This window comes from Jaculus jaculus, chromosome 1, assembly GCF_020740685.1.
Source record: "Jaculus jaculus isolate mJacJac1 chromosome 1, mJacJac1.mat.Y.cur, whole genome shotgun sequence".
Taxonomy (NCBI): Eukaryota; Metazoa; Chordata; class Mammalia; order Rodentia; family Dipodidae; genus Jaculus; species Jaculus jaculus.
This window is the reverse complement of record NC_059102.1, coordinates 230,851,602-230,877,022: the sequence shown is the minus strand read 5'-3', so window position 1 is coordinate 230,877,022 and position 25,421 is coordinate 230,851,602. Positions and strand designations below refer to the sequence as shown.

The following is a 25,421-nucleotide window of genomic DNA, read 5'->3' as shown; positions in this document are numbered from 1 at the left end:
TACATTGCTTGGCTGGAGGCTGAGCTTTATTGAAGAAGGAAGGTATCCCAAAGACCTACCAGGATTGCCAGATGAGAGCAAGTGCAGAGCTTGGAGCAGCTTCGGCAAAAACAGAAGAAGGCAAGGGGGTACTAAGCAGATACTGTGTACCAAGTTATGTGTTTGACTGAGAGGACCAGAGACAAGCTGTTTTGTGGACGTGAGACTTTTTTATTTCACACCAAGAGAACATGACAGGATCTGAAGTAAAAGGGAAAGAAACTATAGAACCTTAAATAAAGGGAGAGGGAGGGAAGTGTTTTTGAGGAGAAGAAAGGAGAAATACCACAAAGTAAGGTGTGGGGGCTTGAGATATGACTGGGGGAGTAATGACAATCCCTCCTCTCAGCCCATATGCAATGTAACTTACCCAAATACCATAGTGATAGATAATTCCAAAGTATCAGAACTAGTCTGAACATAGTGGGGGCGGGGAGGAGAAGAGACAATGCCTTTAAGATCTTATAAACATAGCCTTCCCTTTGCTTATCTCTAGCTTGTATACATGTTGATCTTCCCTTCTATGTACACTGTTTGTTTAGGTTTTTTATTATACATGCTAGTCCAAATGCTGACAGAGGAATGCTCAAAGTCTGTGAAAGTAACAAAGCCATAGTGATAGAGAGCTGGTGAATAAACAGAAGTGGAAATACAGATGCTGTCAAGTAAAATTAATCTGGAAGAGTTTCCTAGAGAAAGTAGATTTTAGACCATGTGCATGTACTTTTCTAGATGCAGAAAGAGGTCTAGGTCACAAGCAATGAGAAATATTTCTAGGCATATAAGAGTATATAGTAGAGCAACTCACCTGTTGTAGTCAGTCTGTGTTGCTGGGATGAACATCCAAACCAGACAGAGTTTATGGGAAGAATGGGTTTATTTCAAGCTTTTAGATCCCAGGGGAGTTTCTATCACATGGTAGAAGATGGCTCTGATTCATAATTCCAAGCAGAGACACACTACCAACAGCCAGCACCACAAGCAAGCACAGACAAAGTGTAAAACCTCTCTGCGCACCTTTAGGCTAGAATCCAGATCTGCCTTCAGTGACAACCCCCACTCCCGTAGCAGGAGGCTTCCTGTTATGAGAAAGATCTGCAAACTCAATTTTAATAAAACATCTGAGTCTATGGAAGACATACATTCAAACAACCACATTCAGCCACTGGCCCCAAATAGACTCATAATCATCTCACATCATAAATTAAATTCAGTGTAATTTTAAAAGTCCCCATAAGCTTTACCAGCTTTAAAACTGTCTCTTAACTGAGAGTTCTATAAAATCAAAACAAGTTATGTGCTTCCAACATATAACGGCACAGAGTAAACATTTCCATTGCTATCAGACATAACAAGAAGAGACCAATAAAATCTGTAACAATTAGGCAAATGGCATATACCTGCTGTTCAAGTCTGATATCCATAACCAGTGACAGCAGTCTCTGGATTTTCCAATTCCACCCCTCCAGCTAGGCTGAGTAGCCAAAGAAAGCTTCCATCCTTAGCCAATAGCACTCCATGGTAGCCCTTGCGCAATCCTGGTATATCCAAAACATCTCAGATCTTAATTGCAAACCACAGTCTATCTTTCCAGTCTTTAAAACAAGAATATCCTGTTTCCCATGCTTCATCTCAGCAGAGGCTCCTACTTAACATCAGACAGTCACATTATCAGCCTCCAGTAGAGGGATGCCACACACTTTTTCACTTCCCACATCTCAGCAGTAGCTCTTGAGTTCCATGCATTTTCATATTTCCAAAACCAATACCATCAACTACTGGTTAAGATGGTGGTGTAGGTACCGCGCCAAAGCAGCCTAGGGGGGAAAAAGACCAAAAAACCTCAGCAAAATGCACACTTTTACTAAAAAGTGAGGTGTATAAGAAATTGAAGCGGCAGCAGAGAAGTAGAAGAGATCCAGAGCATCCAGAGCCGGCAAAAGCGGCCCTGGAAGGCCTGCCGACCGTGGCGCACCAGAAAGCCGCCAGGCTTGGCTCAAGCCGCAGGAAAAGCCAGGTGAGGGGAGCTTCCACTCACACCGGAGCTCTCCACAACTCAAGAAACATGAAGGGAGAGCAGCAGTGAGCAACGGAGGAGCAGATCACAAGGTAGAAGAACACGTGGAACATTGAGAGAACTAGAGCAGCTGTGGCTCCCTCCCCTCCCCACCGCCTGTGCATAGCTCCAGCAAACAGAGCAGCGGTCCCGGGACTGAGCCATGCCAACTTGAGCCGACAGTAGGACCCAAGCAGGAGCAGAGTCCGGCAGCAACATCAGCAGCTCCGGCACCGATAACGTTGGCCCCAGCAGCAGCAGATCCAGTAGCGGCAGCCGCTTCAGTGGCAGCAGCAGCAACAGCTTCAGCAGCAGCAGTGGCTCCAGCAGTGGCAGCTACAGCAGTGGTAGCTTTAGCAACCAGCAGCAGTTCCAGCAGCGGGGGTGCTAATCTGTAGGGCCACAGTTGCCAGGCTCGGTTTGCCCCACAGGAAAAGCCAGTGCCCAGCTCCAGAAACTGGAACAGCAGCCCAACGACCCAGGTAGCAACTTGACTAAGACCAAAATCATCCAAGGTAACTCGGATTGCACCAGGGAAGGGTCTCACTTTGTCACAAGGGACTTGGATCCCTCAACAGACCAGAAATCTTAACCTCTTTGTTGATAGAGGATCTGGTCGTTATAATAACTACTCTTGCATACATACTTGGGGCTGTTTTTGATTGAATGTGTACAGTGTTTGGTTAAATTTTAGAATCTACCTGTATTTTATTCCACTCAGCCTGCTTGAATACTCCCATAGCAGGGAAATTCAACCCCTAGGAACATCTTTGTAGATACTCTGAGAGTCTTAAGAGCCACAGATAACACCTTAAGCTCCTACTCTAAAAATATATAACATCAAATCAATTGATACAGCTAAGAATACCCAGCTAGCTAGAAAATCCAAGCATTAACTTAATCCAAGATGCAAAAATATATACATTATAACACAAGAAACACTAAAAAGCAAGACAATGTAAATCCACCTAAAAGTATTAATGCATCAGAAATGACCTCCAGTGAGAACGAGTTAGAGGAAATGCCTGAGAAAGATTTCAAAAGAATGATTGTAAATATGTTCAAAGAGGTCAAAGAACAAATCAAAGGAATCAAAGAGGAAATCAAAGAATGCGCAGGACACCAATTTCATGAAATAAAGAAGGCAATACAAAACATAAATAAGGAAATAAAAATAATAAAGAAAAACCAGTCAGAATTACTAGCAATGAAGAATACAGTTAATTAAATAAAAAACTCTAGAAAATCTCACCAATAGAATGGATGAAGGAGAGGACAGAATATCTAAGCTAGAAGACCAGGTGGCAGATCTAATACAGTCCAACGAAGAGAAAGACAAACCTATAGAAAAGTATGAGTGGGAATTTCAAGATATTCAGGACACTATGAAAAGATCAAATATAAGAATTTTCAACAAAATCATAGAAGAAAATTCCCACCAAATTGGGAAAGAGGTGCCAATACAGATACAGGAAGCCTTTAGAACCCCAGCCAGACAAAACCTGGAAAGAACCTCTCCTCGCCATATTATAATCAAACTTCCAAACACACAAACCAAAGAAAAAAATATTGAAAGCAGTTAGAGAGAAAAATCAAGTTACCTACAAAGGCAAGCACATCTGGATTACAGCAGATTATTCAACACAAACTTTAAAAGCCAGAAGGGCTTGGAGTGATATATTCCAAGTTCTGAAACGATAACAACTATCAACCATGGTTACTTTATCCTGCAAAGCTATCCATTCAAGTAGATGGAGAAATAAGGACATTCCATGACAAAAGCAGGTTAAAGGAGTATTTGAAGACAAAACCAGCTCTACAGAAAATACTTGAGAGAATCCTCCATGCTGAACAAAAGGAAAAGCACACATATAAAGAACCTAGAAAAAACAAGCAATACTCAAATACCAGTTAACACAAGAGAGCACAAGTAGAACCAGAACCACAAAAAAAAAAAGCAAACATAAATACACACTTTTCAATAATATCTCTTAATATCAAAACCAATACCAAGTATGCACTGACAGAGCTACTTTGAGCAGGTAATCTTTTAGTCATCTCCTGTCAAAAGTCTGCATTCCTATCCGGTCAGCTTTTTTTGGATGGGATCAGCATAGGCATCCTTTCCATGGTTTCATTGGAAAGCAGTTAAAGCTTCTTCCTTAATGGTAGTAACCTCAAACTTCCTTAAAATTTCACAACTTATGTCTTTCAGTTCCACACTTTCAAACCTTGTCAGACTTTTAGGGCTTGGGCAGGAGAACACAGCCAGCCCTTATTATGTCAGTAGTCTAGTTCCAACAAAGTTTTCTCCTTTGAAAGTTCATAAGCAAAGTCTCTCTACAATACTCTTTAACATTTTTAAACTCTCACCAGAAAAGCCCATGACACTAGGCTTATCGTTCTGGGTTTTTTTAAATATTTTATTTATTTATATTTATTTTGTTTTTTTATTGACAACTTTCATAATTGTAGACCATGTATTTCCCCCCCATGCTTTCCCCTTTGCAACTCCACTCTCCATCATATCCCTTCCCACTTAGTCTCTGTTTTATTTTGATGTCATCATCTTTTCCTCCTATTATGATGGTATTGTATAGGTAGCGTCAGGCGATGTGAAGTCATGGATATCCAGGCCATTTTGTGTCTGGAAGATTGCATCATAATCAGTCCTACCCTTCTTTTAGCTCTTACATTCTTTCCACCACCTCTTTCACAATGGACCCTGAGTCTTGGAAGGTGTGATAAAGATGTCTCAGTGCTGAGTACTCCTCTGTCACTTCTCAGCATCATGATGCCTTCTGAATCATCTCAGTATCATCGCCATCTGAAAAGACAAGCTTCTCTAACCAAAAGTGAGAGGACCATTAATATATAGGTATAAATATTAAGAGAAATGCTTACTGGGCAGTTTCGTGAGCATAGTATATACATTTAGCCAGACAGAAGCAGACGTTACACCCCTAGGGCTCATGACTATCCCTGTTGTAGGTTTTCAGTGTCAGGGATATATTCCCTCCCATGGAGTGGGCCTCCAGTCCAATTAGAGGGTGGTTGGTTTCCCCCATAACAGACATGCCACTATTGTACCCATTGGCTCATTTGGCCTGGCTGGCCAAATTTAAGGCTTGCAGTGTCCACTGTTGAGTATCTCCACTGGTGATTTCTCTCTCCCATTGAACTGCATGCAGTGTAGCATGGTCTACATAGAGGAGGTTTTCAGTTCAACTCCAGCAGGATTTTGCAGTGACCTAGCAGCCCAAGTATGTGGAGTCTTCAGCAGTAGGGTCTTACCATCTATCTATTCCTGGTGGGAAACCAAGGGTCTTGGCAATGGCCTGTAATGTTTTAGGAGTATCAGTGACCTCCCTGGCCAACAACTCACTGGACGTTATCCCATCCCTGGCACTGAAAATTTTCTAGTAACAATATATGGCTTCTGAGTGTTCCATTGTCCAAAAAAGTAGGTTTCTATATGACTTACTTATATCCTCTGAGATTTTGATTAGCCCTCTCTCCACCTGTCCTTTACTCAATCTCTTCCCCTGACCTCAGTTAGGCCTTTCCACACCCCAGTGATCTGGACTTCTACTTATATATATATATATACTGTACCATCCCCTTAAGTCCCCTCCCCCTTACTCCCTTTCTATTCCCTTTATAACCCTGTCTAGTTTACTGGCCTCTTCCAATGAGTTTTATTCCAGCTCACATATAAGTCCAAACATTTGTAGCTAGGATCCACATATGAGAGAGAACATGTGATGTTTGGCTGTCCGGGCTTGGGTTATCTAAGTATAATCCTTTCCAGATCTATCCATTTCCTTGCAAATTGCATGATTTCATTTTTCTTTACTGCTGAATAGAACTCCATTGTATAAATATACCACATCTTCATTAACCACTCATCATTTGAGGGATATCTAGGCTGGTTCCATTTCCTTGCTATTGTGAATAAAGCAGCAATAAACATGGTTGAGCAAGTATCTCTAAGGTAGTGAGACAAGTCCTTAGGACATATGCCTAGGAGTGATATAGCTGAATCATATGATAAATCTATTTTTAGCTGTTTCAGGAACCTCCATACTAATTTCCGAAATGGCTGTATCAGATGGCATTCCCACCAACAGTGTACAAGGGTTCTTCTTTCTCCACATCCTCGCCAGCATTTGTCATTTTTTTCTTGATGGTAGCCATTCTGACAGGAGTAAGGTGGAATATCACAGTAGTTTTAATTTGCACTTGCCTGATGGCTAATGATGTAGAACATTTCTTTAGAGGGTTATATGGCATCTGTATTTCTTCTTTTGAGAACTCTTTATTTAGTTCCATAGCCCATTTTTCATTTAGGTTTAGTTTTTTGAGTTCTTTGTATATTATGGATCTTAATCCTCTGTCAGATGTGTAGCTGGCAAAGATTTTCTCCCATTACATAGGTTGCATCTCTTCTCTATTCACAATATCCCTTGCTGTACAAAAGCTTTGTAATTTCATGCGGTCTCAGTGGTAGATTAATGGTTCTATTTCCTGAGCACCTGGGGTTATATTCAGAAAGTCATTACCTATGCCAGTATCTTGAAGGGTTTCCCCTATATTTTCCTGTAGCAGTTTCAGAGTTTTAGATCTGATATTAAGCTCTTTGATCCATTTGTACTTAATTCTTGTACATGGAGAAAGATAACAATATATGTTCATCCTTCCACATATAGATATCCAGGTTTCCCAGCACCACTTGTTGAAAAAGCTGTCTTTTCTCTAATGAGTATTTTGGCATTTTTGTCAAAGATTGTGTGGCTGTAGCTGCCTGGATCTGGGTCCTCTATTCTGTGCCAGTACCACACTGTTTTTGTTACTATGGCCCTGTAGTACAGGTTAAAATCAGGTATGTTGATACCACCAGCCTTGTTATTATTGTTCAAAAATGCTTTAGTTTTTCGAGGTATGTGTGTGCGCACACGTTCGCTTCCAGGTGAATTTTAGGATTTTTTTTTTCTATTTCGGTGAAGAATACCATTGGAATTTTGATGGATATTGAAACAAATGTGTACATTGCTTTTGGTAAGATTGACATTTTCCAAATATTCTTTCAGTCCAAGAAAATGTGATGTCTGTTCATTTCCTACTGTCTTCTGTAATTTCTTGCTTGAGTGTTTTAAAGTTTTTATTGTAGAGATCCTTCACTTCCTTGGTTAGGTTTATTCCAAGGTACTTTTTTTTTAAGGTAATTGTGATGGGAATGATTCCCTGATTCCATACTCAGCCTGTTTGTTGTTAGCATATAGAAACACTACTGATTTTTATGTGTTTATTTTGTATCCTGCTACATTGCTATAAGTGTTTATCAGCTCTAGCAGTTTGCTTGTAGAGTATTTAGGGTCCTTTATGTATAGAATCATATTGTATGCAAATAAGGATAATCTATTCCTTTCCAATTTGTATCCCTTTTATGTGTATCTCTTGCCTTATTGCTAATGGGTAAGACTTCCAGTACTATATTAAATAAAAGTGGGGACAGTGGACACTTTTGTGTTATTTCTGATTTTAGTGGAAAAGCTTCATTTCTCTCCATTGGGTATTATATTGGCTGTAGGTTTGGAATAAAGAGCCTTTATTATGTTGAGATATGTTCCTTCTATTCCCAATTTCTGCACAATGCTTATCATAAAGTGATGTTGGATTTTGTCAAATGCTTTTTCTGCATCTAATGAGATGATCATGTGATTTTTGTCCTTCAGTCCATTTATATACTGTATTACATTTATTGATTGGCATATGTTGAACCATCCCTGCATCTCTGGGATAAAGCCTACTTTCTGATATATTCTTGTATTCTGTTTGCCAATACTTTGTTGAGAATTTTTGCATCTATGTTCATGAGGGAGATTGGTCTGTAATTTTCTTCCTTTTATTCTTTTCTTTTTTTCTGTCTTTGTCTGGTTGTCGTATAAGGTGATGCTGACTTGATAAGAGTTTGGTAAAGTTCCTTCCTTTTCTGTCTTATGAAAAAGTTTGAGAAGTTTTGGTGTTAGTTCTTCCATGAAGGTCTAGTAAAATTCACCAAGCTAATCCACCTGGGCCTGGATTTTTTTTATTTGGATTTTTTTATTATTTTATTTTATTTGCTTGGATCCCCATACTCGTTAGAGATCTATTTAAGTGGCTAATCTCATCTTGATCTAATTTTGGTATGTCATGTAACTCAAGGAAATCATCCATTTCTTTCAGATTTTCAAACCTAGTGGAGTATATGTTCTTAAAGTATGTCCCTATGATTTTCTGACTTTGTTTGGTATATGTTGTAATGGTGCCTTTTTCATCTCTAATTTTATTAATTTGTGTCTCTTCCCTCTGTCTTTTGGTCATATTTACTAAGGGTTTATCAATCTTGCTTATGTGTTCAAAGAACCAACTCTTTGTTTCATTGATTCTTTGTATTGTCTTTGGGGTTTCTATTTCAGTAATTTCTGCCCTAATCTTTATTACTTTGTCCTGTCAACAGATTTTTGGTCTGCCTTGTTCATCTTTTTTCAAGGCCTTAAGGTGAAGCATTAAGTTGTTTACATGCAACCTTTATAATTTCTTAATATAGGCACTTAGAGTGATAAATTTCACTCTTAGGACTGCCTGCATTGTGTCCCAAAGGTTTTGATATGTTGTGTCCTTATTATCATTTGATTCTATGAAATTTTTTATTTCCTTCTTGATTTCTTAATTGACCTATTCATCATTTAATAGAGTATTGTTTAGTTTCCATGATTTTGTGTATGATCTATAGCTTTTCTTAACTGCTGATTTGTAGTTTGATCATATTGTAATCAGATAGAGTGCAAGGAATTATTTCAGTTTTTCTATATTAAGATTTGCTTTGTGTCCTCATATATGGTCTGTTTTAGAGAATGTTTCATGTGCTGTTAAAAAGAATTTGTTCTGCAGCATTTGGATGAAATGTTCTATAGTTATCTGATAGGTCCATTTCTTCTATGACTTCATGTAATCCAGATGGATCTCTGTGTTTTGCTAATTGTCCTGTCAGTTGATGAGAATGGGGTGTTGAAGTCACCCACTACAACTATGTTTGGGGACATCAGTGATTATAAGCCTAATAGTGTTTAGCTGATGAAAATGGGAGCTCCCATGTTAGGTGCATATATGTTTAGGACTGTAATATCCTCCTGTTGGTGTGGGTTATTTTATGGTTTTTTTGTTTGTTTGGTTTTTTCGAGGTAGGGTCTCACTCTAGCTCAGGCTGACCTGGAATTCACTATGTAGTCTCAGGGTGGCCTCAGACTCACAGTGATCCTCCACTTCTGCCTCCCAAGTGCTAGAATTAAAGGTGTGCACCACACGCCCAGCTGGAGTGTTCATTTAATCAATATAAAATGACTGTAGGGTCTTGGTCTATCTCAGGCTAACGTGGAATTAACTCTGTAGTTCTAAGTGCAAGAATCCTCCTACCTCAGCCTCCCAAGTGCTAGGATTAAAGGCATGGACCAGCATACCTGGCTTTTTGTTCAGTTTTTAAAAATTATTTATTTTCTTTCTTATTTTATTAATTTATTTATTTTGGTTTTTTGAGGCAGGGTTTCACTCTAGCTCAAGCTGACCTGGAATTCACTATGTAGTCTCAGGGTGGCCTTGAATTTATGGTGATCCTCCTACCTCTGTCTCCCGAGTACTGGGATTAATGGTGTGCGCCACCATGCCCAGCTATTTTTTTTATTTTTTTATTATTGACAACTTCCATAATTATAGACAATAAACCATGGTAATTCCTTCCTCTACTACACTTTCCCTTTCACAACTCCATGCTTTATCATATCCCTTCCCCCTCTCAGTCAGTCTCTCTCTTATTTTGATGTCGTCATCTTTTCCTCCTATTATAATTTTCTTATGAAGGTAGTGTGAGGCACTGTAAGGTCATGGATATCCAGGCTATTTTGTGCCTGGAAGAGTGCATTGTAAGGAGTCCTACTCTTTCTTTGCCTCTTAAATTCTTTTTACTACCTCTTCTGTAATAGATCTGGAGCCTTGTAAGGTGTGATAGAAATGTTTCAGTGCTGAGCTCTCCTCTGTCACTTCTTTTCAGTACTATGGTGCCTTTTGAGTCATCCTCCCAGAGGTCACTGCCATCTGAAAAAAGAAGCTTCTTTAACCAGAATTGAGAGCACCATTTAAATATGGGTATGAACATTAAGAGAAGTGCTTACAAGGCAGTTTGGTGAACAAGATATGTGTGTTTAGCCAGACACCAACAGATGTTACAACCCTAGGGCCCATGATATCCCCCATCATAGTTATCAGGTATGTATTTCCTCCTGCGTAGCAGGTCTCCAGTCCAATTAGAGAGCAGTTGGTCTCCCCCATAACAGACATGCCACTATTGCACCCGTTGGCTCATTTGTCCTCGCTGGCCCAACTTAAGGCTTGCAGTGTCTACTGTTGTTTATTTCCACTGATGACTTCTCCCTTGAAGCTGCATGCAGCATAGCTTTTTCCAGCTTCCTGTCATCTGGTCTACAAGGAGAAGGTTTTCAGCTCAGCTCCAGCAAGATTTCTCAGTGACCTTGGAGCCAAAATATGTGGAGTCTTCAGCAATAGGGTCTTACCATCTATTCCAGCTTGGAAACCAAGAGCCTCGACAATGCCTGTAATGTTTGTGGGGTGGGGGGTATCAGGGACCTCCTTGGCAATAACTCACTAGAAGGTATCCCATCCCTGGCAATGACAATTTTCTAATAACAATCTATGGCTTCTGGATGTGCCATTGTCCAAAATATGACTTATTCATACCTCCTTATATTTTGGTTAACCCTCCCCCTACCCTTCCTTTACTCAATCTCTTCCCCTGACCTCAATTAGGCTTTTCCACCTCCACTAATCTGTTCTGCTTACATACATATAATGCTATCCTCTGAAGTCTTCCTCTCTCCTCCCTCCCTTATAGCCCCTTTCTAGCTTACTGGCCTCTGCTACTGAGTTTTATTCCAGACATTTGTAGCTAGGATCAGTATATAAGAGGATATGCAGTGCTTGGCTTTCTGGGCCTGGATTACCTCACAAAGAATAATCCTTTCCAGGTCCATCCATTTCCCTGCAAATTTTATAATTTAATTTTTCTTTACCACTGAATATTTATTTTCATGTGTATGTGTGTGCACCTAATGCATGCTTGCCAGAACCTCTTGTCTCTACAAATAAATGCCAGATGCTTATGCCACTTTTTGCATCCATCTTATATGGGGTAGCTTGGGAATTGATCCTGGGCCATCAGGCTTTGTAGGCAAACATCTTTAACCACTGACCCATCTTCCTACCCCTAAAGTACAATTTTCAGTCATTATGAAGAATTTCCCAAACCCCAAAATTGATTCTCTTGAATTTCAAATATATTTTAGCCTTATCATTCATTAGGACTTATCAACTTGGATTTTTTTTTTTTAGCTCTTTACCACATTCACATACTGGGCCAGGAATGAGTGGTAGCTATTTAATGGGAAAGCCAGCTAGGGTTTGTCAAGGCACAAAACAACAGCTAAAAGTCTAATGTAATACTGTCTCTGAAAGTCATATAGTATTGTACCCAAAAGACAGATAAGCATGTCCTTGATTACTTTTAATAGATTTGAGCAAACCTTTTTGCAAAATGTAGAAACTAAGGAATTGTGATAAGACTTTAAACTTGTTTAACTTGATCTTTGAGACTGGACTCCGAGGCCCTTAGCAACCTACCAAACAGTATGACTTCATCAGGGTAGCACAACATCCCCATGAAGGAAGCAGCCTCTTTAACAATGTAATGAACTAGAAAAGGAGCACTGTTGCAGTCAGGTTCGCATTGCTGGTAGAAATCACCCAAACAAGAGCAGCTTGTGGGAAAAAGAGACTTATTTCAGCTTACAGGCTCAAGAGGAAGCTCCATAATGGCAGAGAAAACAATGACATGAGCAGAGGGTGGACATCACCCCCTGGCCAACATAAGGTAGACAACAGGAACAGGAGAATGTGTCAAACACTAGCATGTAGACACTGGTCGTAACACCCATAAGCCTGCCCCCAATAATGCACTACCTCCAGGAGGCTTTAATTTCCGAATCTCCATCAGCTGGGAGCCTAGCATTCAGAATACCTAAGTTTATGAGGGACACCTGAATCAAACCACCACATTCTGCCCTGGTCCCCATAAACTGATATACATACAGGATGTAAAATCATACATGATATAAAATACAGTACAGGGCTGGAGAGATGGCTTAGTGGTTAAGGCATTTGCCTATAAAGCCAAAGAATCCCAGTTCAACTCTCCAAGACCCACATAAGCCAGATGCACAAGGGGGGTACAAACATCTGGAGTTCATTTACAGTGGCTGGAGGCCCTGGCTTGCCCATTCTCTCTCTCAAATAAATAAATAAAATATATTATTAAAAAATACAATACATTCATTCCAACTTTAAAAGTCCCCATATATTAATTCCAGTGATGTTCATACATCCCCACAGTCCAAGGTCTTTTAACTGAGCCATAATACCAAAAAAGCCCCCCCTAACAAAGACATAATGGCACAGAATAAACATTCACACTACAAAGAAATGGCACTGGGCAAAGCAAAGAAATATTCAACCAATACAAGGTTTAAAACAACCAGCATAAACATCAAACTCTGTAGCTTCAAGTCAAGCAACGCTAGCCAGTGACAAATCTCCAAGCTCAATAAATCTAGTCAGCAACAAGTCTCTGGCATTCCTATTCTGCCCCTCCAGCTAGGCTACTCACAGTCCTGGAAAACTTGATGGGGCCTGCAGCTCTCCTTGGCAGTCATTTCGTGGTCCCAGCATCTCCACTGCAATCCACGGTTCATCCTCATGGCTCCATTGGGTCCCCATGCAGGTATCCAGCAAACTCGCTTCACACTGCCCATGGCCATTTCCAAAACACAAAGCCATGTTACAAATTCAATGACCCTCTCTTTCCTGCATTTCTTATACTTCACAATACCAGGCAGGGTGCCACTTTGTTAATCCAGGGGGGAATAAAGCAGACTTTGAAAAACAGGACACTCCTTGAGCACTCAGGCCCCTTCAAAAGATTCTACATTCTTCCTATTGCCCCCGTGCAGGTCAGCTGGCCCAATCTCAATAGTTGTTATATCTCAAACAATTTGCAGGTGAACAGGCAGCAGTTTAGGCCCAAAGATTTTTTTTTCTGTGCCATATCCCTGTACTCACACCAGTTCATTTCTACACAAAGCAACCCTGCACAACTTCTCAGGACACAGGCATAACAGCAAGCCTTTCACACAAACTGCCTCTAGCCCAGTCCAAGTCAAGGCTGATTTTTTTCCCCTGGTTTTTTGTTTGGGCATGTATTTCTGATGGTATTACTATTTTCCCTTATTTGCATGTAACATAAATATGTATAACATATTTAAATAAGTATAAATTGTCTTGAATAAGTGAAGGTACTCTTCACCCAGATATGTCTACATAATTCACCTTTTCTTTCCCCCAATCTGGCATTTATTTTTATCTTTAGCTTGACGTAGGCTTCCTGTTGTTTTTTTCCTATTTAACCCTTTTCTCAATGGGTTTCAGTTACCACATACAACATCATTACATTGATATATTCTGTTTCTGAGCTTTTCTTCTATTTCTTAATCTGTAGACTGCCTGGTCTATTTGGTTCCTTGCCCCCAGAAGCTGAATCCATATTACGTAGCAGGTGCTGCCTATGTTCATTAGAGTTTAGTTTTCTTCATGTTTTAAATTATTGTAGCTTGCCATAAGTATATGGCATTACTTTTGTTTTATTTCTGTTCTTTATGTTATTTCTGTTTTCCTTGCCCAATAGAAAAGTCTTCAAAATGAGCAGCAGAAATATTAAGTGTAACCAACACATAATTCTGATTAAAATGTTACTAAATGGATGACTTATTGGAGAGACATACTGTCTTTAGTGTATTGTTCTTTAGGGCCCAAAACATGTTACAACAAAGTTATTCACTTTGTTGCTGTACTTACTTCAGTGTTTTTTTCTCAGTACAGGTATCTACTTTCTAATCTAATATCTTTCTAAGTAATTCTTGTAAAAATTTTAGGTCTTAAATAACATTATAAATAGAAGTTGTATATTTAAAATTTCTGTAACATTGGCCAGAGTTGTCACTGTTAAGTAACAATGCAAAGAATTATTTTTATACAGCAAAAAAGTAGTGCTTTTAAACTGGAAAGCCTACAAACAAGAGTCTCTGATTATAGCTAAAATGACAAGGATCTAAGGTAGAAAATAGACTAGAGAATGGCTGTGAGGATTTGTATTTAGCACTCTGAGTAGCACCTGTCCTCATTTAAGTGACTTCATTTTAAGTCAACTCTGTGCACAGGTTCTTAAGGGTCTAAATTAACCTCTGGAACAAAACATATGGACAAAATTGTTAGCTACTCCTTTTTCAAGCATACGATTATAAGCAGATCTTCGCATGATGAATTGTGTGGCTATAAAGTTTAGAATTTTCATTTTGGTGTGGATTTCCACCTCAGCCTGAACACGTTCATTAGTTAAAGTATTTCCGGATTTGCAAATTCATTTTGTCCTTTTCTTAAATAGAAGTGAGACCAATGACATACAGATTAAGACTTAAGACAGAGCAGCCTGGCATGGTGGTGTATACCTTTAATACCAGCACTCAGAGAGCAGAGACATGAGGATCATTGAATTCTAGGCCAACCTAAGACTAAATAGTGAATTCCAGGTCAGCCTGAGCCTAGGTAGTGTGAAACCCTACCTTGAAAAACAAAAAACAAAACCAAACAACAAAAAAGACAAAACGAAACAAAGCACCCAAGACCCAAGAACAATTTTATCTACCAATTCCACATTTTGCAGTAAGAGTTGTATTAATATTAACCTGATTATAGGTATGCACAAAGATCCTGTTACATAAATCAAGTGTTTATTAATGATTTGGAATTTAGCATGATTAATAGTTACTAATATAGTTCCAAAAACTGAATCAGTAAATATTTCTATTCTAAATAGCTTCATATTTTCCTTATTTATGTGTCATTGTGTCATTTGGTTGAGTTGTGAGTAGTTAACATTTCTTGGGAAAAGGAAAATTGAGAACAGTAGGAAAGAATGTAATAGGTTTGTCTTAGAATTTTTTAGTTTTTTTTCCCGGGGGGGGGGGTTCGAGGAAGGGTTACACTCTAGTCCAGGCTGACCTGGAATTAACTATGTAGTCTCAGGGTGGTCTTGAATTCACAGTGATCCTCCTACCTCTGCCTCCCAAGTGCTGGGATTATAGGCACGTGCCACCATTCCCAGCTGTCTTACCCATTTTTTGCTTGTATTATTATTCTACCTTATTTGTACATTCTGAATAAATCACTTATTTTACATAGGCCTTTATTGGTCATTATGTATTATAATTTTTCTAACATGATTTAGCCTTTTGTGATAGTCATACTGTTTTTCTCCCAGTTTTTGTATGTTGATTTCTTACCATGTCTACTAGCTTTATAGTACTTGCTTTAAAGCTATGAATTATAAATATGAAAGCTAGTAGGTAGCTATATCTCTGATTCTAGAGTAAAAGGAATATAAACAGAAAATGTTGACTAGTTGTGTGTTATCTGAATGATATGCCTTAAGAGAGAGCATCCTTTAACAAGATAAACTAACATAGACAGGTAGGTTATTTTCTAGGTCATCAAATATTTAATGTGTTGGGTTTTCTTTTTTAACATTTTATTTTATTTGCACAAGAAAGAGGCAGATAGAAAGAGAATGGGCACATCAAGACCTCTAGCCACTGCAAATGAACTTCAGATGTGTACACCACCTTGTGCATCTGGCTTAAATAGGTACTAGGGAATTGACCCTGGGTCCTTAAACTTCATTGGTAAGCAGTTTAACCACTAAGCCATCTTCTCAGCCCAGGTTTTCTTTTTGGTCATAACTGTCATTCAGAACAATAAGTTCATGACAATTCCTCTAATCCACTTCCAGCATGGAGTGTGAAGAGCTTGAAGGATTGATCATTCCTACCTGATACTGTTTTTAATTTTTTTTTACTCATTTTTATTTATTTATTTGAGAGTGACAGAGACAGAAAGAGGCAGATAGAGAGAGAGAGATTGAATGGGAGCGCCAGGGCTTCCAGCCACTGCAAACGAACTCCAGATGTATGCACCCCCTTGTGCATCTGGTTAACGTGGGTCCTGGAGAATTGAGCCTCGAACCCAGGTACCTAGGCTTCACAGGCAAGCGCTTAACCGCTAAGCCATCTCTCCAGCTCCCTACCTGATATTTTTGACATGATCTTTAACCACCAAAGAAAGAAGGCAATTAATGTTGAACTCTTTTTCTCCTGAATTCAAGAGTTGTAAGATTTCAGCAAAAATAATACTTCTTGAAGTTTTCTTCCCAGTATCCCCCTCCCTAAAAGAACAAATGGTCCCCATCTCTGTGTTTCCAGTATGCATTCTGTACACACCCTTTTCCACCAAGAATTACAGATGGTCTTTGAATATAGACTGACTCCTTAGAAACACTAATTGTTTACCTACCGTTATCTAGCAGAATGCCTCGTACATATACACAGTACCTTGTCATTTTATCTTCACAACAATGTAAGGCTGATGCAGTGCATCTAGTATATCATCCTGTTTTGAAAGTTAATAAATTGATCAAAAAAGACAGCTAGTACAAGGCAAAATTGAACTTCTGCCAAGATTTACCCATCTCGTGAAGCCCATACTGTTAGTCATTTTGCTGATTACTCTGTCCACACCTTGTCTTCTCAGGGCCTGCCCTTCAGGAGATACTGAAAGAATGTCCCAGGTCACACAGTAGTTTGAGGTAGGCTGGTAGTATGGTTTCCATTGAATGGGAGAGGGTACCATTCATAAAAATGTTTTTTGAAACTATTTAAAACACATACAAAATTGATATGTTGTTGGTTGGTGTTGCAGGTACTTTCTTGTTGCTGGGACAAGACACCCAAGCAAAAGCAGCTTTTAGATTAGATGGGTTTACGTCCAACTTGCAGTTTTGAGGGAAAATTTCATCATGTTGGGGAAAACATGGCAGGAGCAGACAGCCAGGAGTCATATCACCACAGCAGTTTTGGAGGAAGTCAAGAGAGCCCAGTGACACACCTCCTCCAACAAGGCTCCACCTCCCAAAGTCTCCCACCAGCTAAAGACTGAGTATAAGGCTGGGAGGAGGGAGATTTCACATTCAAACCACCACAGTTGGGTCTCAGAAACGTTCCCTGGAGAATGACTAGTTTCAGTGTCTACATATGTCTGTCTTGTATAGCACAGATCACTATATAGCGATACGCAACCAGAAAGCAGTTTAAGTTGATTTGTAGTAGACTGCTGTCCCCTTCTGCCTCTGTTCTGAATGTTTTCACAAATCCACATTGCACAGCTACCTTAGGTCCTTACAAACTCATGAGGGTGAAGTACAGTGAGTGGAAAGGTACTAAAGCTTAGCAAAATTTTACAGATTTGCATGGGTTTTGTCTTTTAATGTGTCAAAGTGGAAAAAGCTTTAAATTTTAAGTAAAACTTAGTTATATCTTTTTATTGGCTGTCTCAAGGATCAAATAGTAAATCAGAACATAATGTTTAATACTTAAAAGTCTTGATAGGGAATTTCGGTGAGAAATAGTGGTTTTACACCAACTGTGGTACCACACACTAGAATCCTAAGTACTTGGGAGGTAGAAAAGAAGGCTTTTGAGTTTGGGCCCAGCCTGGGCTGTGTAACAAACCCTGTGTAAAAAAAAAAAAAAATTGATTTTAGTTATTAGTCTTTTATTGTTATCTGATTTTCTTATAGACTTAGTGAAGTATACTGTAGATTTAATTTGTAACTTTTCTCTGATTTCTCTAGTTTTGTTAATAACAATACTCGTGGTGGAAGGGATCGCCGTGGCCCAAAAAACCCAAGGTAAAGTACTTAAAGTAGTAACTCATTATTTGTTCAGGACAGTGTGATGATTTATTTGAAAGAATCACAACTTTAAAGAAAATATTTTTTGTTTATAAGCAGGGAGAAAAAGACATAGAGGAGAGAGAGAGAATGGGTGCCACAGAGTCTCTAACTGCTGCAAACAAACCAGATGCATGCACCACCTTGTGCATCTGGCTTTATGCGGGTACTGGAGAATCAAACCCAGGTCATCAGGCTTTTCACGCAAGCACCATAACCACTGAACAATCTCTCCAGCCCAGGAGTCGCAACTTTTGAGTGTTGTTTCCATAATCCCTCTGTGTATTCCAGTATCCTTTCAGCCTCAGTTTAACTGGAGTCAGCTACAGTTAACTAAATTGTCAACATAATTCTTTCTCCCATAATTTAAAAAAAAAACTGGTAACTCATGGCACACTACTGATTATGTCCAAAAATTAAATGATATTCATAGCTTATCACTATGCAAAAATCTTTAAGCTCTTTTGAATGTTTCTATTCTAATTGTCATGGCTTTTGAAAGATTACCTAAGTGAGATTCTTTTTGAGGTGAGGGTCTCACTTCACTCAAGTCTCAGCTGACCTGGAACTCACTGTGTAACCACTGGCTGGCCTCAGACCTCCTGAATGCTAGGATTAAAAGCATGCTCCATCATCACAGCTGGCTCTTAGTGTGATTTTTTTAAGATTTTTATGTCAGGATTTAGTGCATTTTCTGCATAACTTCATTTTTTTTTCTTTGAATCAATTATGTGTGCATGCATATGACAAAAAAAAATCAAAGTTTGTTAAACAATCAGGAAAAACTAATTTCCTGTTATATTCTGTCCATTTCATGGAAATAGCAATTTTTGAGATTTTTTTTTCTTTTTACATTCCATACTTTTAAATAACATGCTATATAGCTACTTTTAGATCATTTTAGTTTTAGAAATTAGCTACTGATTTCTTGTCATAGAAGATGAGGATTCAGTTAATCTACTCAAGTACTATACACCTCTGTGAACATATAAATAGTGATCTCTTGCTTTCCTGGTATAGCACCCTTCTTTGATATATCTGCATCATAATTCTGGTTAAAATAATTGGCATGGTCAGATCTAATGGTACCTGTCTGTAAATTCCAGTTATTTAGGATACCAAGACAGGAAGACCACAAGTTTAAGGCCATCCTGGACAACTTAGCCACTCATCAAGTGTTTACAATATGAATTTTGTGTTTAGATTTGGGAAAATTTTTTGTTGTTTAATTTATCATTTCTTTATTGTCTCTTCTGACTTTTCAGAATACCCTGTTCCTTGGTTATGGTTCGTTTATCTTTTGTTTTCTAGTTTTGCTTTTTCTTTCCTTCTAAGCATACAAAGTGGTGGGTTTCATTATGGCATTTTCACACATGTATTTTTGCTCTAAATTCTGGGAGTTGACTACCTCAACTTGGAAATCGTCTAAGCAGGAAATTATAAAACTTTGAACAGAAAGGGTCAGATAGTAAGTATTTAAGTCTCTGCGAGCCATACAGTCTCTGGAGCAATGGTCCAGCTCTTCTGCTGCTGTGGTGGTATGAGTCAGGGAATGTTAGGTCCCCAGCTCTGGCAGTTTGAGCCTTGCTAGAGGAGGTGTGTGGTTTTGGGGTCAGGCTTGGGTGTTAAACATGTGCCGGTGTTCTGCTCGCTGTCCTGCTACAGTGTTCTGTCTGCTGTGGTGGAGGTGATTTCCAGCCTCTGCTCTACTGTCTTTCCCCTGCCGTCATGGAGCTTCCCTTCAAAACTGTAAACTAGCCGGGTGTGGTGGTTCACGCCTTTAATCCCAGCACTCAAGAGGCAGAGGTACAAGGATCACCATGAGTCCAAGGCTACCCTGAGACTACATAGTGAATTCTAGGTCATCCTGGGCTACAGTGAGACCCTGTCTTGGAAAAAAGCTAAACCAAAATATCTTTTAACTAGTTTATGCTTCGGGAGCTTGCTTTTGTTTTCTTAATGTATTTCTTGAAGAATATATTTGTTTTCATTGTGTACATATTTACTTGTCTATCTCTCTAAGGAAGATTTTTGAGGCAGGTTCTCACTGGCCCAGAATGAAATGGAACTCGTTCTATAGTCCAGACTGTCCTCAGACTCATAAAAATCATCTGCCTGGCTGACTAGTTCTTAGAGGGGATTAGATGGATTCACTAGAAAAGAATCTTTCCATCTCCTGTCTGGAGTATCTATAGCTCTCCAAGAGGCCTTTGCCAAGTTCATTTAAAAAAGCACAGGAGGGCTGGGGAGATGGCTCAACCGTTAAAGGCTCTTGCTTGCCAAGCCTGATGGCCTGATTTCAATTCCCCAGTACCCTCATAAAGTCAAATGCACAAAGTGGTACATGTGTCTGAAGTTCGTTTGCAGTGGTAAGAGGCCCTGGCACACCCATATTCACCCTCTCTGTCTCATATAAATAAATAAAGATTTTTTTAAAAAAGAAGCCTAGGAGTGTCATTTAGTTATTCACCAATATCCATTTTCAAGTTGGTGTTTTTTTTACTATCAGCTATCCTTTTGTTCATTCTGTTTTATTCAATTGATTTTGCTAAATTTGGCAATGGTGGAAATTTACTATATTAAAATGGGCAATTATTTGGAAAGTTATGAATAGAAAAACATTGTTCCCTATTGCTGAAATGATGTCTAAAATGTTGCTTTTCCCTAAGATGGACAAAATATTGGAATCAAGCACATTCCTGCAACCCAGTGTGGCATGTGGGTTCGAACAAGCAACGGAGGTCATTTTGCTTCACCGAATTATCCTGACTCATATCCACCAAACAAGGAGTGTATCTATATTTTGGAAGGTATTGATTATTGGATCATTATCTGTCTTTTGTTTACTTCATTGTAAAACTTAACTGCATTGGCAAACTCCCCCTTTTAAATTAGTGTGAACAAAATTTAAACATACATTTGAATTAAATTCTAATAATAAGTATTTCTAAATATTTAATACATTAACAAAATGATAATAAAAGTTTTATGGGAATTCAGAATTTCCTAAAATATAATTCACTATATATGAGAAACATCTCTAATAAAGAACTCAAACTGACTATCATTGCTTATTAGCCATGCAAATTAATGTCCATATTAGTGAACTGTTTTGTTTCTCTATATATTACATATCATAATACATTGTACATGGTACACTGTTTCTCATGATAAAGTAAAGGCTGTTTTTTAGGTCTGAATTTTAGCCATTCAAGCATACTTAACTAGTTTAATAAGTGTTATATATCAAAGGGAAATGTTGTTATAGTTCTACAGAGTAGTATTATTAATAGTGAAGAGTATATTTCTTACAGCTTATATATAATTCTCATTATGAGTCTCATCTGTGAAGTATTAACAAAATGGTATTTTGCATTTCTCATGTGTTTTCATACATATGTATCTTTCTTGTTCGTATTACCCTGATTTGCTTACTTCTGTTTTATAGCTGCTCCGCGTCAAAGAATAGAACTGACCTTTGATGAGCATTATTATATAGAACCATCATTTGAATGTCGGTTTGATCACTTAGAAGTTCGAGATGGGCCATTTGGTTTCTCTCCTCTTATAAATCGTTACTGTGGCATGAAAAGCCCACCATTAATTAGGTCAACAGGGAGATTCATGTGGATTAAATTTAGTTCTGATGAAGAACTTGAAGGACTGGGATTTCGAGCAAAATACTCATTTATTCCAGGTAAAGAAATTTATCTTAAAAGATGAAAAAAGCATAAGTTATCTTCCAAAAACTGATTATTTCACCTCTGTTTTTATTTTATTTTTAAATATTTTTTGTTCATTTTTTATTTATTTATTTGGGAGTGACAGACACAGAGGGAAAGACAGATAGAGGGAGAGAGAGAGAATGGGCGCGCCAGGGCTTCCAGCCTATGCAAACGAACTCCAGACACATGCGCCCCCTTGTGCATCTGGCTAACGTGGGACCTGGGGAACCGAGCCTCGAACCGGGGTTCTTAGGCTTCACAGGCAAGCACTTAACCACTAAGCCATCTGTCCAGCCCCTCACCTCTATTTTTAAATGTTAAAGTTAGGAAAGGTATAATCTGGTAATGAAATCAAGACTAAAGACATTAACAAGGTCAAATCTAAGTCAGTCTATGAACAAATAAAAATTTACAAAATGAGAAAGAGTAGTACCATTTGAAATTTGAGGCATATAGTTAATGTCACATCTTCCTACATTGCTTTTATGTCTTATACCACACACTTAAGGCCAAAAACATCAAAATTAATGTTTTTCTTTTAATGTAATTTAGCCCACTATAATTTTCCCATCCCTACCTTAAATGGCAGATTTTTTCCCACTTATTTGAATAAATATTGTGTTATAATTTGAATACTTTGTATTTAGGAGAAAAGGTACAGTTTTTATTCCTTTCTCTGCCACCTAATGACTTTTATATTCATTTCCTGAGGCTGACATATTAATTAATTTAAAAAAAAAAGTCTGGTAACTTAAAGCAACAAAAATACATTTTTTTCATAGTTCTGAGGTTAAAATATTCCAAGATCCAACAAGGCCTCACTTCCTCTAGAAAATCTCATGGAACATTTGCTCTGTCTCCCAGCTTCTGCTGAGAGCATGGGGCACTACAGTATTGCTGTGTTTGTGGCCTCATTACTCCAACTTCAACCTCTGTCTTCACTTCTCTTTCTCTTCTCAGCATTCTTAGGGGCATCTTTGCCTTGTAATGTAGTCATTTTTTCACCATATAAGGTCATATTCACATATTATGGGGATTTGTGTTTAGATATATTTGAGCGGTGCCAAATTCAGCCTACTTGTATGGCCTTAACTATCCCCTGGGTAGGTGAGGACCCTAATAAAATAAATGCTCTGAGAATTCAAGCCCTTAATACGTGCCCCTGATATGAAATCAATGAAGACATGATATTTATGCTCTGATTCCAAAAAGCTTACAAACTTAGTAGAATGAAAAAACAATTTGGTGTGGCAACTATGTTATATTTTGGGGTATTTTTTCATAGAAGAAATTTGTCAAATTAAAACACACAGATGAAAAAAAGCTATTCATAATACTACCACCATATATAGTATAAAATTAGTGCTAACACTCATCTTGGTGTTAGTACAACTTATTATCTCTTACCATGGTTTTCTTTATCAAGTTTGTTTTACAAAGCTTGTCATATTATACAAACAACTTTATTGCCAGCTTTTTTTTTTTTAGGGAGAGTCTCACTGTTGTCCATTTGATAGCCTAAAACTCACTGTAGCCCAGCTGGCCTTGGACTTCTTACAGTGATCTTTCTACCTTGGCCTCCTGAGTGCTGAGATTAAGACCTGAGCCACCAGCCAGACTTGACTGGCTTTCGTAGCCACAAATAAACAAATAACTTTGTATCTAAATCAGTAAGCAATATGAAAGCTCTGCTTCAGTATTATCTGTCTAGTGCCAGAACCACATTTTCTAAGAGTAAAAACTTGTCTAATGGGCTTTTTTGTTTGTTTGTTTGTTTTTCCAGGTAGGCTGTCACTGTGGCCCAGGCTGACCTGGAATTAACTATGTAGTCTCAAGGTGGCCTCGAAATCGTGGTGATCCTCCTACCTCTGCCTCCCAAGTGCTGGGATTAAAGGCGTGTGTCACCACAACCAGCTAGGCTTTTTTTTTTAAATAACAGTGTTACATTCAAGGCAAAACTGAGAAGGAAGTTGGAAATCGTTATCATATACCTCCCCTATATCCACATGTTGCCAACAGAAAACAAAATTTCCACATTATGATCACCCAGTCTATAGCTTATACTGGAGTTAATTCTTGGTATTACCAGTTCTTTGGGTTTAACAGATGGCATGTATCCACTATTATGCAGAACAATCACTGCCCTCAAAATTGTCTGTGTGGCACAGACAGTAGCCCATCCCTCCCCTGAACCTCTGGGAACCATTGGTCTTTCTTCTGGTCCCATAGTTTTCCCATTACATATCATGTATACATAGAAGTATACAGTATGCAGACTTTTCAGATTATTTCACTGTAAGTGAAGTATGCATACAAAGTTCTACCATGTCTTCCTGGCTTATCCTTTCTTGGTTTTCAAGGTAGGGTCTTGCTGTAGCCCAAGCTGACCTGGAATTCCCTATATAGTCTCAGGGTGGCCTCAAACTCAGGGCAATTCCCCTACCACTGCCTCCTCAGTGCTGGAATTAAAGGCGTAGGCATGCGCCACTACACAGTTTCTTGGTCTTTTGTATAAGCAGTGATACGTCATTATATGTATGCACTCCAAATTTTTTATACATTCTATTGAAAATGTCTTGATTGCTTCCAGATATTACCAATTATAAAGCTGCTGTATTCACCCATGTGTAGGTTTCTGAGGATATAAGTTAACTGAATTATGTAAATTATGATGTATGTTTCAACATGGATGACCCATGATATACACTAAATAGAATTAGCAGAAACAAAAGGTAAATACTGTAACATCCGCTTACATAAGTTATCAGAAAGTAGAATGATAAAGGGACAGCAGGATAAAAGCACATTGAATTAGTGTTTTAATGTGTAGACTTTCTATTTGGAATAACTAAAAAGTAAAAAATAGTAATGGTTGCATAACACTGTCCATGTATTTATGCCACTGATGTGTATACCTAAAAATGGTTAGGATAGGTAGGATATGATGGTACTCATGGAAGATTGCAAGTTCAAGGCCAGCCTGGGGTATATATAGTTAGCAAGGCCCTGACTCAGAAAAATTATTATTTGCTAATATGATAACTTTTATGTAAAATTTATCACAACTAAAGAGTAGCAGTAAACTTCTCACAAAGGGAAAGAAAAGAAAGATGGCTGACTAGGTGATACACGGGATATTCTTGTGCTATGAACTAGTTGATAGAAGTTGGAAAGCCAGAAGTTTCCAGCAAAATAAGTGATTTGCTAAATTTATAGGTATTTGATTTATTAAATCAATGAATTAGCTGAAGTAATTGATAGTATTAGTGTGATAAAGATATTGTTATAAAATCTGACACATAAATTGCATCTTTATAAATAAATTGAGTGCTTGAAACAAAAAAATTGAAAAAAAGATGCTTCAAATTTGAATATTTTTTTAAAATTTTAACCAGCCAACTTTATTTGTGAGTGTTTTTTTCTTTTAGTTTTATGTATCATGAAAAAAATGTAAAACATGGATATTATAAAAATGCTTAGCCAGGCATAGTGGCACACACCTTTGATCCCAGCACTCAGTAGGCAGAGATAAGAGGATCTCTGAGAGTTCAAGGCCACCCTGAGACTACATAGTAAATTCCAGATCAGCCTGGGCTAGAGT

General features: G+C 38.3%; 1 protein-coding gene across 3 annotated transcripts in view; it reads left to right on the top strand.

Moving 5' to 3' along the window:
- The window catches only part of Neto2 (neuropilin and tolloid like 2), an 86,924-nt gene that overhangs the window by 14,295 nt on the left and 47,208 nt on the right, over positions 1–25,421 (top strand). For 2 of the 3 annotated variants that reach the window (XM_045137862.1, XM_045137861.1), the window contains exons 2-4: positions 17,997–18,053; positions 20,765–20,905; positions 21,544–21,792. In XM_045137862.1, coding sequence (XP_044993797.1) covers positions 17,997–18,053; positions 20,765–20,905; positions 21,544–21,792 — 447 coding nt within the window. Of the gene's footprint in view, positions 1–16,897; positions 16,953–17,996; positions 18,054–20,764; positions 20,906–21,543; positions 21,793–25,421 lie in introns of all 3 variants that reach the window. The other variant, XM_045137871.1, reaches the window with a different exon arrangement.